Raw genomic sequence first — 12,131 nt, 5'->3', positions numbered from 1 at the left:
GCAATGATTGCTGAAGTCGGTGTGTGCCTCGCGGCACGACGGCGTCTGGAATGCAGCCCGTGCACGATACAAGACTCCGAAGCCAAAAAGTCCCTGGCCGGATTCAAGGCTGCACCTCTGTCCGGTCCCATAAACTTGAGCAAGGAAGCTAACCTCTCGGAACCGCAGTTTTCTCACCCGAAACGGAGGCACAAATGCCTACCTCATCGGACTGCGGACAGCACCTGGGAGTACGGGCCCTGGGGTAGCAGGTGCAATAATTCACCATCCAGTAGATGCTGTGAGGGAGGGGCTGTGTCTGGCTCGAGGGCCATTATAGAAGATTATGTACGTGGAGGGCTTAGCCCAAGCCAGGCCAACAGTTAATGCTCTATTAAGGATGGTCCTTGCCATACGCTGGTAAAGACATACCAGTTGTTTACAATATCGAATTTTCTGAATTGGCTAGTAAATAGCCACTGCTCTGAGCCCGGAGCACCCCTGTCCCCCCGGCCACTCCACCCTTCCCCCAGCATCCCCCAGATCACCCCGTAATCGAGCCTGGCACAAACAGGTCCTCCACACGACCTCCAATCTGACTGTCTGCTGCCCTACTGGATGTTACACACTTTTCATTTCTATCCCTTGCTGCTAACGACTGCCATTGTGGTGCCCAGCACTGTGCCTGGAACACAGCAGACGCTCAAAACATACTAGACAACGGGATGGGATTGGCGTTGGGATAATTTTTTGTTAGTGAGTAGAACTATATAGAGTCCATCAATAGAAATTCCTTGCATAGGGGCACCTGGATGGCTCAGTTGGCTAAGCGACTGACTCTTGATTTTGGCTCAGGTTATGCTCTCACGATTCCTGAGATCGAGCCCTGTGTAGGGTTCTGTGCTGACAGCACAGAGCCCACTTGGGATTCTCTCTCTCCTCCTTCTCCAACTCTCCCCCCCTCCCGCTCTCTCTCTCTCTCTCAAAATAAATACATAAAATTAAAAAAAGAAATTACTTGCATAAGAAATCTACGTCCCTGGTGTTTACCAAAAGTAAAATCTCTGAGTAAGGAATTGCACGTGTGTGTTGGGGGGAACAGGGGGGCCTTTGAGAAAGAGAAGTCCCTGGGACTCAGAAGGATGGAATTCTTAGCAAGGTGAGGAAGTTGCTTAGCAACTCATCCTCAGCCAATGAAAGGAAAATGTCAAGCATGCGTCTTTCTGATTGGCCAGACAAGGTAGCGAATGGCTTGGTGTTTCCACCCCTTTGCTGCCGGCCCACTAACAAGCCTCTGCCGGATGGAATGAAAAGTTGTAATGAATCGCTGGCACTGGTTAATACACACCCACAGGGAAGGGGACGGAGGTGAAGGTGTGCTATTTCTGAGAGTCAGGACTCTACATCTGAAATCAAAGGAGCATGGCAGGGCCCAGGCCCGTGTAACTCCCTCCCACTGGGTCGCAAGCGACCACGCACACCCAAGCCCGGCACCTTGTCTCTAGCGGAGGGACACGGTGCACGAGCCCCAGGATCGCAGACCGGTCAGACAGCCGGCTCATTCTTCCCAGTCTAAGGGAAACTTACGCACACATCCTTTCCCCTCTTGGCTCCTAACACACAGGCAGGCTGCTGAACGAGGTGGGCAGAGGCCTGCTACCGAGGCCACTTTAACTGACACTTTAATCACACCTCCTTCGATGACTAACAGACAAACAACAACAACAGATCATATTCATTGAGCACGTGCCACAAGCCAGACATGATTCTCAACACGTTACGTATATGGACGCATTGCATACCTACAAGCCCTGTTAAGGTTGGGATGCTTCTTCCTACCGGACAAAGGCAAAAGCTAGGAGACAGAGAGATTAAATACAGCGCCCGAGGGAATGGGACTAGGAAGTTAGACAAGTGGCACCTGAACGGATGAACGGAGAAGGGAAAGCAGGGGATCCGCAGCCCCACCACGTGTCCCCTGCTCCGCAAGTCCCCCGACCAGCTGTACAGACAGCTCTCCCCGCCCTCCCCACCCCGACTTGAGGCCTCACTCTAGATTTTGACTTTGATCCTGGCACTTTTTTTTTTTTTAATTAAAGATTTTATTTTTTTTAAGTAACCTCAACACCCAACGTGAGGCTCGAACTCACAACCCCGGGATCAAGAGTCACGTGCTCCACCAATCGAGCCAGCCAGGAGCCCCCTGACACTGGCACATTCTGACTAAGATACTCGCCATCCTGACTCCGGCCCCTCATGGCTCCAAGCTGGCCAGGGCTCCCTTCAGCAGGGTCCCAGCTCAGCCTGACCTTTTCCCCTCCCCTCTTCGGCAGAAGGGGTGCTCAATGCCACCGAGCTGGTACACATTTCTGACATTTGAGTCGTGATCAGCGTGTTCAAAAGCACCTGCACGTAAACCTCAGCCCTTCACAGCCACCCTGACACTGGGCAGAAAGGTGTTTTACAGGCACAGAGCTCTACATTTTAGCAGGTGCCAACCCCAAGGTGGGAGACACTGAAGTCCTAGGGAATGAGGAGCAGAAGCAGAAGGCACATCTTTGGAGGAGAAGCCTTCTCTGCTACCGAAGCATTTTCTGGGTTTCTCAACGGGGGAAAACAAGGGAACGTGATAGAAGCGGAGAGTGTGTGTGAGAAGGGGCTCAGTGCCCTGCCCGCAATGTGAGGACCCAAACACCAGGGGCTGATCCCTCGCCTGCCCTCCGCCCTCCCATCTTTCAGAGCCTCCCAGGACAGCTCCTCACGCTTCCTGCTGTCCCTGAAGGGGGGCTCCTGGCTGTTGGGGGGGGAGGGGGAGAAAGGGGTTGCTTCCTCTGGTGCTTGGGGGAGGGGGAGGGCCCTGTGATATCCCTTCCTCCCTCTCCCTCCCCTCCGCTCCCTTCCCGCGCCCCCCCCCCGCCCCCCCTTCTGCCCCACCTCCCCTAAAATCCGCAGAGATGGAGGTAGTGAAAAGCAGGCAACGACCGATCATCAGCCTCATTATTACCAGCATTATATATAATTATAGCAAAACCTTACTCATTTTGATCAATTGAGAGAAAAAAATCAGTCTCCGTTCGTGACAAGTTGGCAGATTACTTTTAAATTACAATTTTCTTACTTCCAAGTAACACACGGGAAGAGTTTGTATTTCGAGTCCCACAAGCTAATGGTTATGAAGTGGAGATTTTATAAAATCTGCTTTAAAAGACTTTTGTAATTAACACCCCGTTAATATGCTAATGACGCTCCTTTAGGCTTTTTAAATCGCTTGAAAACAGATGTAACTTAAATGGGGCAACATTGCTACCATTTTATTTGCCCCACAAACCCTTCTTTGTTTTTTATTTATTTACTTTTTGTGTGTGTGTGTGTGTGTGTGTGTGTGTGTGTGTGAATGAGCAAATAGAAACTAGCTCATACCAGGACCAATTTAATCACCTTTCCAAATTAATTGGGTCATAAATTAATAAGGCAATATTGTTTGGGCTCAGAAACCAGACTTTCAGGACTCAAAGAACCACCGCATTTTGGAGAGAAGAGACAATGATCCCTGAGAGGTTGCCCAACTCGCTCAAGGCCGAAACACTGGGTCTTCTGACTGCCAGGTTCAAGGTCATTCCCTGTACCAGGTGCCATCTTGCACTCGTTAACTGTGCACTACTTATTTCCACGTCAGTTACTGGCTCGGGCAGTCAAAAATATATTCGTTGAGTGCCTACTATGTGCCAGACCCCAGGCGAGGCGCTGCGGACAGAGTGGTCCCTCCTGGGGCCCACTGCTTATTTCATGTAAGCTTCAAACAGACTCAGAGTAGTCGGTAAGGCAGAAATCATCCCCATTCTACAGATTTAGAAAAACACGTTCAGAATGATAAAGTGACCTTTACAAGCGCGTGTTGTGAATCACTAAAGACCTAGAATGTGAGTTTGGTCTAGCACAATTTCTGCCAACTTTTCTGCATGTAATTAATGGCATTTTGCTTGCATCCCACCTTTCCCACTCAGGACCAAGTTATGAACCTTGATGGTGCAGGTGGAGATCATGCTGTCTCTAACTCCTAAGAGGGACCTGGGGATCCTGGAGCAGGGGCTCCGCTAACAAGGAACACGGCCTGTCCCTTTAAACCAGTCCCATATACTGGTTCACAGCGCACCACCCTGGTCCACCAGGACACTGCCATGAGTGGTTCAGGCATTTGCTGAGGGCGCTCCCTCCTCACCCCTTGTTCCTAGAATGCTTGAACATCAATTTACTCCACCTCCAGCTCTCGAACCCAATCCCTGTTTCTGTCTCTCTGGACTTCTTTTTCAGATATGCTCTCCCTGATCTCTAAATATGGATGGACTTCTAAAGACGGCAGTCTTCTTAGGGCACCTGGGTGGCTCAGTCGGTTAAGATCCGACTTCAGCTCAGGTCATGATCTCACAGTTTGTGGGTTTAAGCCCCGCGTCAGGCTCTGTGCTGACAGCTCAGAGCCCGGAGCCTGCTTCGGATTCTGTGTCTCCCTCTCTCTCTGCCTCTCCCCCACTCATGCTCTCTCCCTCTCTCGCTTGCTCAAAAATAAATAAACATCTCTCTCTCTCTCTCTCAAAAATAAATAAACATTAAAAAAATTCTTTTAAAAGACTGCAGTCATCTTAAAATATAGTGAATAACATCCCTGGTGCAATGTGGTCGTTCATATCAATGTTATCATAGCATCATTTGTTCTCAGGTTCTAAATACCTAGATTCCTTGGACCCATCCACTGAACCCCAGTCCCAAGAAACATGTCTAGAAATAATTCATCTCCAAACGTATGCAGACTTCAGAGCTTGTAACTAGTTTATCGTTCCTTCAGGACAGGAGATGAATTCTAGCTCTCCTCGTCCGGCAAACCCTTGCACAAGCCAGATACTCAGCCAGTGTGCACTGAACAAGGGACTGGCATTCCCAGAACAGTCTAGAATATTCTCTCCTTGATGATGATCTCTAACCTTTGCTCTGCTCCCCTCATCGCTGGGACTGAGCAAACACAGGTACCTTGAGCCCCAAACTCTCCAAGAGACTGCTTCTCCACGACACTAATGACCAGCAAAGGAGGGACAAAGGAGATGCTGAGTCACAGAAATGAAACTCAGGCAAACCAGCCCGGAAGAAACATCCCGACATACGTGTTAAGCACTTCCCTGGCCACTCCTCTGACTTCTTCTAAACTCTTTCTGAATTAAAGATCACAAGCTTTTCCATTTTTTTTTAAGTTCAGATGCTGAATTCTGAAACCCCATCAGGAATTTGAGCTTGATCTCGAACCTAGAAACTTCCTGTCTCCCTTCCCCTCTCTCAGTCACAGCGTCTGATAAAGGCAGCAGGGCAGGCCAGGTTGTCTGATGACTCATCAGAGTCACTGGCCTGGGGCCAGGGTCTCCTGAAGACTGGAGGGGCTGGAGGTCCCCCGTCAGGGCTCTCTTCCTGCCAGATCTCAGAGCGCCTGCCCTAGAACCATTTGTTAAAACAGAACTTTCGGTAACAGGCACAGAATTCATGTACTTTGCTTTGTCAGCACCTCGTGGTTGCGCCGTCTGATGCTTTCAGAACAGGCACACCTCCCCGAAGAAAAAGCAACGTACTTTAGAACTACAGTGTCCAAATGTTCTGAAATGGAAAAGGGGACCTTTACCAGGTGTTCACGACTTGTCCAGGCTTTATTTTATTAACCCCTTGCACTGCAGACAGTTAACACTGACCCTACGTGGTGAGTAGTACTGAGTTATTTTACCAAGGGGCGGGAGGGCTCTCTGTGGCTTCCCCGTCCCCCCACTTTCCTGCCACCCCAGGTGGCCCCCAGGGGGCTCAGCGGAACCCAGTCTGAAGACCACAAGAAGCTTCCTGGGGAAGCCACACCTGCTTCCCCAAGCGTCCTCACCTGTGACTAAGGGGCCGCCCTCATGACCCACAGGCCTCTCTGTCTAGCTCTGAGGATGCCACTCTGTGGCAGGGAGGCTGGGGGAAGGGCTGTTCAGAGCTGACGATCGCAACCACTGCAAACCGGAGAACATTCAGAAATGGTAATAACACTTCTCCAGAAGGATCCCCTAGGGGTCAGCAAACATCCTGAGACACAGCACATCCCTGTGCCTTAGTTTATGCGACTTTAATTATGGCTACTCTCCCACACACCCCCCCACAGGAGCAGCAAAGACCCAAAGGTTTAGAATCTGGCTCTTCAGAGAACAAGTTTGCTGAATCGCACCCTAGAATGTAAAACTGGGTTCCACGTGTTAGAATAAAGTAGGGTCCACCTGGAACTTTCTTTTTTCTTTTTTTTTTTCAAGTTTATTTATTTTTGAAAGACTGAGAGAGAGAGCGCGCATGCACGAGCGCAAGCAGGGGAGGAGGAGAGAGAGAGAGAGAGGGAGCCACAGATTCCGAAGCAGGCTCCAGGCTCCGAGCTGTCAGCACAGAGCCCGACGCGGGGCTTGAACCCATGAACCGCGAGATCATGACCTGAGCCGAAGTCGGATGCTTAACCGAATGAGCCACCCAGGCGCCCCTCACCTGGAACATTTTTTGGATTTTTGTTTTCTTCGTCTCTTCACGTGCCCGGTCCCCCTGCCCCCACCCCATCATTTATTCATTGCTGCAATTATGCACGGTCCAAGAGATACATTGTGATCCCTAAGAAAGTTGTCAAGGGCAAAGAGTAAGATCGGAATATGGTAGTTGTTGTTCTTATATAGAATTCACCCATTGGTGGCAGATCTGGGACTCCCATCTCTCCACCCCACCCTCCCTCCACTCTACCCCTCCCCCACCCCCAGCAAGCGCAACACGGGGCTTGACCCCAGCAGCCCTGGCACCTGCCTGGATTTAGATCCTGGGTCCGCCCCTTATCAGCCGGCTGATCTTGAGCAGTTTACTAAACCTCCCCGAGGCTCTACATTCCCATCCGTGAAATGGGGATTGCGATAATAGTGCCCTACCTCCAGGGATGCTTGACAATATTAAATGAGATGGTGCTTGTAATGCCCGGGGTAGGAGGGTCCGGCACATAGTAGGTGCCTAACAAACATGAGCTATTACTCTCACTCGTTTCTGAAGCTCACCGAGCCAGGACCTGGATCAGTCTCCTGAGAGCCACCCAAAGCCAGGCGCCCTAGAAAATAAGCGACTGCCCTCCCTGGGTCTGTGGGTCTTCTCCTTTCAGACAAGAAGGGAAAAGAGCAGCTTCCTCTGGGAGCCTCTGGCAACCCAGCCACCCAGTCGTGGTGGCAAAGTTCTCCGTAGATACAGAAGCTACATAATGAGGGGAAGGAAGAGGTGGAGAATTTAGATAACTCTTTGCACAATTTCTTTCCCCGGTTGCTATTCAGCTCTCTATCTCCTGGTAAGACTGTAAATGTTTCAGAAAATAGTTTACACTAAATATGTTCCTTCCTAAATCTCATAAACAGTTACTCCTTCCTACACAAACCCTAACCACTTACGTCCACGGTAAGGTCCCAATTAACCACCCACGCATTTGTGGAAGGGACAAATATGTTCTGGCGCACGCATCCGTGCACGCACACTCACACACTCACATCCACACACACACACACACACACATCCTCTTATTGCCCCCCCCAAACATACACATAGGCGTGTGCACACCCATCCGCCCAACTCAACCCCCTCCTCTATGGCTACTCTTGGGTAAGAAGCCAGTGTTCTACACAAAGGGTCAGGGCCAGCTGGGCGGGACTCTTGCAAATCAGCCGGCCTCCAGGAGAAGCACCTGTTAATACTCCAGAGGTCCCCCGCTCCTGAGTGACTGCTGAGCTATCCCGGGTTCTTATTCCTCAACGGCCAGGGCCCGTGTCTGCAACCACTGGGCAGTGCCGAGGCCGGACTGGGCTCCTCACCCCAGCAAGGGGGTGCTGTGCCCCATAACTTCCCAGAGCGAGTCCGCGGCCCGTGAGGGGCAGCTCAGCAGAGCAAGGATTCTGGAGCCAGACCACCTGGGTTCAAATCCCTTGGCAGGGGGGGCACCTGCGTGGCTCAGTCGGTGAAGCATCCGACTCCGGCTCAGGTCATGATCTCACCGTTCCCGAGTTCGAGCCCCGCGTCGGACTCTGTGCTGACAGCTCGGAGCCTGGAGCCTGCTTCGGATTCTGGGTCTCCCTCCCCAGCAGCCCCCCCTCCCTTCCCCCACTCGCTGTCTCTAGCTCTCAAAAATAAATAAACATTAAATCCCTGGCAGGGCTATTTTCTAGCTACAAGACCTTCAGCAAGCTTACTGCGCCGTGCAATGCCTCAGTTTCCTCGTCTGTAATGGGAGTATGATAATCATGGTGGCTGCTCAGAAGGTTGTCGTGAGGACTGAACAAGCAGAGAGTGCAAAAGCTTACAAGGGTAGCTGGCCCTCAGTAAGAGCCACAGCCAGCGTGCTTGGTAACTGAAATGCGAGCCTCCCCCCCGCCCCCCATCTCCTTGTCACCCCGAGGATTACCGCACAATTGGATGGGGGAATTACAGGCTTTGTTTTGCCATCTTCTTAGAGGCAGCGACTGTCCCATCCAGGCAAACGGATCTCTTACTGAACAGCTGGCCCTCATCACAGGGCAGGGCGGGGAACAGGGACACTGGTACCTCTGTGAGGTCACAGCAGCCCAGGTAGTCGCCACCCTTCGGCCGGCTTGACCAGTCCCTTGTTCGCTGAGGGGCTGATGATCTCACATCTGGTGAGCATGGCCCCAGATGCCAACCCTCGTGCTGTTTCCCAAGGGTGACTTTGGGTCCCCAGAGAGCCTCACGCAAGTCGCAGGAGCCGCCTGTGGTCCCATTTGCTCATACACGAAAAGGCAGGGGGTGTGCCAAATCACTGCATGTGTACAGGGTGGCTCTCCGTGTTGAGGGTGCAGGTGACAGCCACCGCAGTCCTCAGTTTCCCCCGTTCCTGGGGGGTGGGGGAGGTCTCCCTCACCACGGGCAAGTTCTCAGACAGGCCTCCCCGGAGCGGGGGCTGAGCTTCCGCTCAGCGTTTCAGCAGCCTCTCCACGGGGCGCGTGCAAACAAAACGGAAAACATCAACAGAACTAAACAAAATAACTCTTCTCCTCCCTCAGGAACGAGGAAAAGTCGCATCAGAGGGAGACGGTTCCACAACCCGATTGCCCTCTTCCCTCCCACGCCCCCCATTACCGCATCCTATCAACCTCCACGGCTGCACTCTTGTGTTTCCTTTTATCTGAAACCTACTTACGCTCAATGAGCTCCCACCACGGTGAGAATCTGAACCCGCAAAGTGTGTGGGTCCTTGCGGTTTTAATTTTATTTGCCCACATTCCTAATTCATTATTCGACAGGAATGTTTGATCTTTAAGTGAGTTTGTATGTGACTACCTTGAGCAAAATGCAGGGGATGAAAATAATAATTTTTATTAAGTACCAAATACACAGACAACACTTTATGACTGCTTTGTCAAGCGTGAGCACATTTAATTCCCCAGACAATACTCGGAGGCTGGGCTGATCAACTCCATTTTAGTGATGAAGGCACTGAGGCTCAGAGAGGTTCAATATCTTGTGTAACATCACACAGCAAGTAAGTGAACCAAGTTCAGCTCTCTCTCTCTCTCTCTCTCTTTCTCTCCTGCCTTTTTTTTTTTTTTTACTATATCAGATTGAAGGAGTATTAGTGTAAGTCTGAGTCAGGGCTTTTGTCTCCCATTCAATCCCACATAACCTTAGACTGATCCCTGCCTTTTGGAGACCTCAGTTTCCACCTTGTAAAATGAGAGGTCTCAGAGGCTTTCTCCAGGTTCCTTAGGAAGGCTACCATTCCAAGATTCCAGCGGGCAGCCCCTGTTGAAGTTGGGGATAGACCCTCTTTCTCCAGCCTTTCTCTTAGCTCACTCCCTAGACCTTTCCACCTTCCACCCGGTCATTCGCTCCCACCGTCTCAGTGGCTTTCGTGAAGCCATGACCTCACAGACCTCGGGGCGCCCGAGAATCTCACAGACAAGCACTGAATTCAGAGGGAAAAGGAAAAAGGGTTTCTCGGCCGTGAATGGGACCAAGATGGGAGCTGAGAAGGCTCTTCACACCCAGGACCCAACTATAAACTGGAGATCAGATGTCCCGGCCGCAGCCTTGGCCACCACTCTGACTGGGTCATATCACAAGATTGGCCCCAATAAGTTAAACATCACCTCTTCCAGGAACATCTCCGTGGCCCCCCACCCCGTGCGTCCCAGCAACAGCTTCCTCCTGCCTCCAAAAGAGCACACGGCACGAAATATTATAATGTGCCTGTGTGATAAGCCTACCGTGTCTCCTTCGCATCTGTCTTCCTAGAGCCTAATACCATGGTTGGATCACAGAAACTACCCCCAGACACCCTGAATGAAGGAGCAAGCCCCCTGGCCTGGGTGTCGCCCGGGCAGGGACCCCATCCACCTTGCAATGCCCCTCCAGGCCTCACAGAGGGTTCTGCCCAGCAATGTAGGCAAGCTTTACTCCCTAGCCCTCAGATGACTTGCCCGTCTGTCCACACAGGGGGTCGGGAGAGCAGGGACTCTCCAGTTCTCAAGACCTAACAAGAATTTCTGCTTTGTCCTGTCTGCCAGCATCCGCAGGGCAAACGCTCCTCTTCGGCTCCCGAGAACACAAGTTACATGCCACCAGCTGACAAGTGACAGGCCAGCTGGTCAGCTGGTGGTTCCATTTATTCAAAGCTGGGGCGGCTGGGCCGTTTCTGCCACTGAATCAAGGGAGCCTCGGGACTCCCGTGAAGGCAGCCCCTGTGAAGTGTGACCGAGCTGCCCTGCCTGGCTGGCAACTCGGATGGACAGCTCCCCCCACCCCACACACACCCCCAGATCCCACCCTCAGAGTACAAGTCACAGCGGAGACCCTGGAAATGGCATTGGGGGCAGCAGCATGGAGGGGGCGCAAGGCTAGTAGCAAATCAAAAGGGAAGACCACAGAGGAAGGAAAACACAGCGGCAAATTAAAGTGCTACGTTTTCTTTGCAAAAATCCAATTACAGGGAGATCTGCTGTTCAATAACGCCCTTGTTACGAACTATCCCAGGGACCCTTAATAGACGGGTGAAGCCTTTTGGCTCACGCTTTTCTCACAAGTTGGATAATAGGTCCATCATAGTAATTCCCTTTGATTCTTGCACTTTTCACACCCACACAAACACACCGGCTTCGAACAATGCTCCTATGCCGTCTGGGTCTCAGACAGATCCTCAAGCAGGTGGCTTAGAATATCCGCACACCCTCCCTTCGGCTCACTCATCCTGCTCTGCACAGATCCTCACCTCCGACCATCCCCTCTCCCTCCCTCCCTCCTGCACGCCCAGACACACTCACAGGGGAAACACACCACGAATGCACATCAACATACGTGCCCTCCTCCTGATGCGTGACCCTGCGCTCCTCCGCAGGGCCGGATCCCCTGGGGTCCGTCCGGCCAGGTCCCCCCCACCGGGGGGCGGCCCAAGCCAGTACTCACCGCCGAAGCCTGCGGGAAACTTCATGAAGTGAGAATAATTCCCATACATGGTTACTCTTCAGTTCATGTTCCTCGCTCGCTCTCTCGCTCGCTCGCTCGCTCTCTCGCTCGCTCGCTCTCTCTCTCCCGCCTCTTCTGGAGAGCACGGCCTCCGGGGCTCCCGAGCGCAGCCGGGCTGCCTTCAACTTGGGCTAACAGGAGTGGTCATCGCTTCCTCGCAGCCCCGGCAGCTCGGGCTGGGCCAGCCCTCCGGGAGTAGTCTGGAATCTGCCTGTCGCTCCGAGCGGCCACATAGCGCGGCAGCTGGTGCCTGTCAGTAACCACGCACAACGCGCCGCCGCGCCCCGCCGCGCACGGGCTCCTGTTGCTGTTGCTGCTTTGATTCACTCGGGGCTGGGCCGGGCCGCGGAGCCTCCTATTATCCCCGGGAAGCAGATCGATGCGCGACCGCCCCCAGGGGGTCAGGGGAGGGAGGCGGCAGGGGCCGGGGCGGGGGGGGGGGGGAACTCTTCAGGGGCGTCCTCCTTCACTTGCACCCACAAGAAAAAAAAAAAAAAAGCAACGGGGTTTTATTCAAATGCCTTTTCTCACTCCGGCTTCTGTCCCGTCCGTCTGGCGCACTTGGTATTTGATCCGGGGAGGGGGGGAGGGGTGGGGGCCAAGAGAGA

General features: G+C 52.6%; 1 protein-coding gene across 3 annotated transcripts in view; it reads right to left on the bottom strand.

The window, feature by feature from the left end:
* The window catches only part of RXRG (retinoid X receptor gamma), a 40,959-nt gene extending 32,418 nt beyond the window's left edge, over positions 1-8,541 (bottom strand). For 2 of the 3 annotated variants that reach the window (XM_042976383.1, XM_042976385.1), the window contains exon 1: positions 8,450-8,541. In XM_042976383.1, coding sequence (XP_042832317.1) covers positions 8,450-8,516 — 67 coding nt within the window. In that variant the 5' untranslated portion in view covers positions 8,517-8,541. The remainder of the gene's footprint in view (positions 1-8,449) is intronic. The other variant, XM_042976384.1, reaches the window with a different exon arrangement.
* Between the last annotated feature and the right edge of the window lie 3,590 nt (positions 8,542-12,131).

The sequence above is a fragment of the Panthera tigris genome, chromosome F3 (genome assembly GCF_018350195.1).
Source record: "Panthera tigris isolate Pti1 chromosome F3, P.tigris_Pti1_mat1.1, whole genome shotgun sequence".
Lineage (NCBI taxonomy): Eukaryota > Metazoa > Chordata > Mammalia > Carnivora > Felidae > Panthera > Panthera tigris.
The sequence above is the reverse complement of the archived record's forward strand: the minus strand, read 5'-3'. Positions and strand labels throughout refer to the sequence as shown.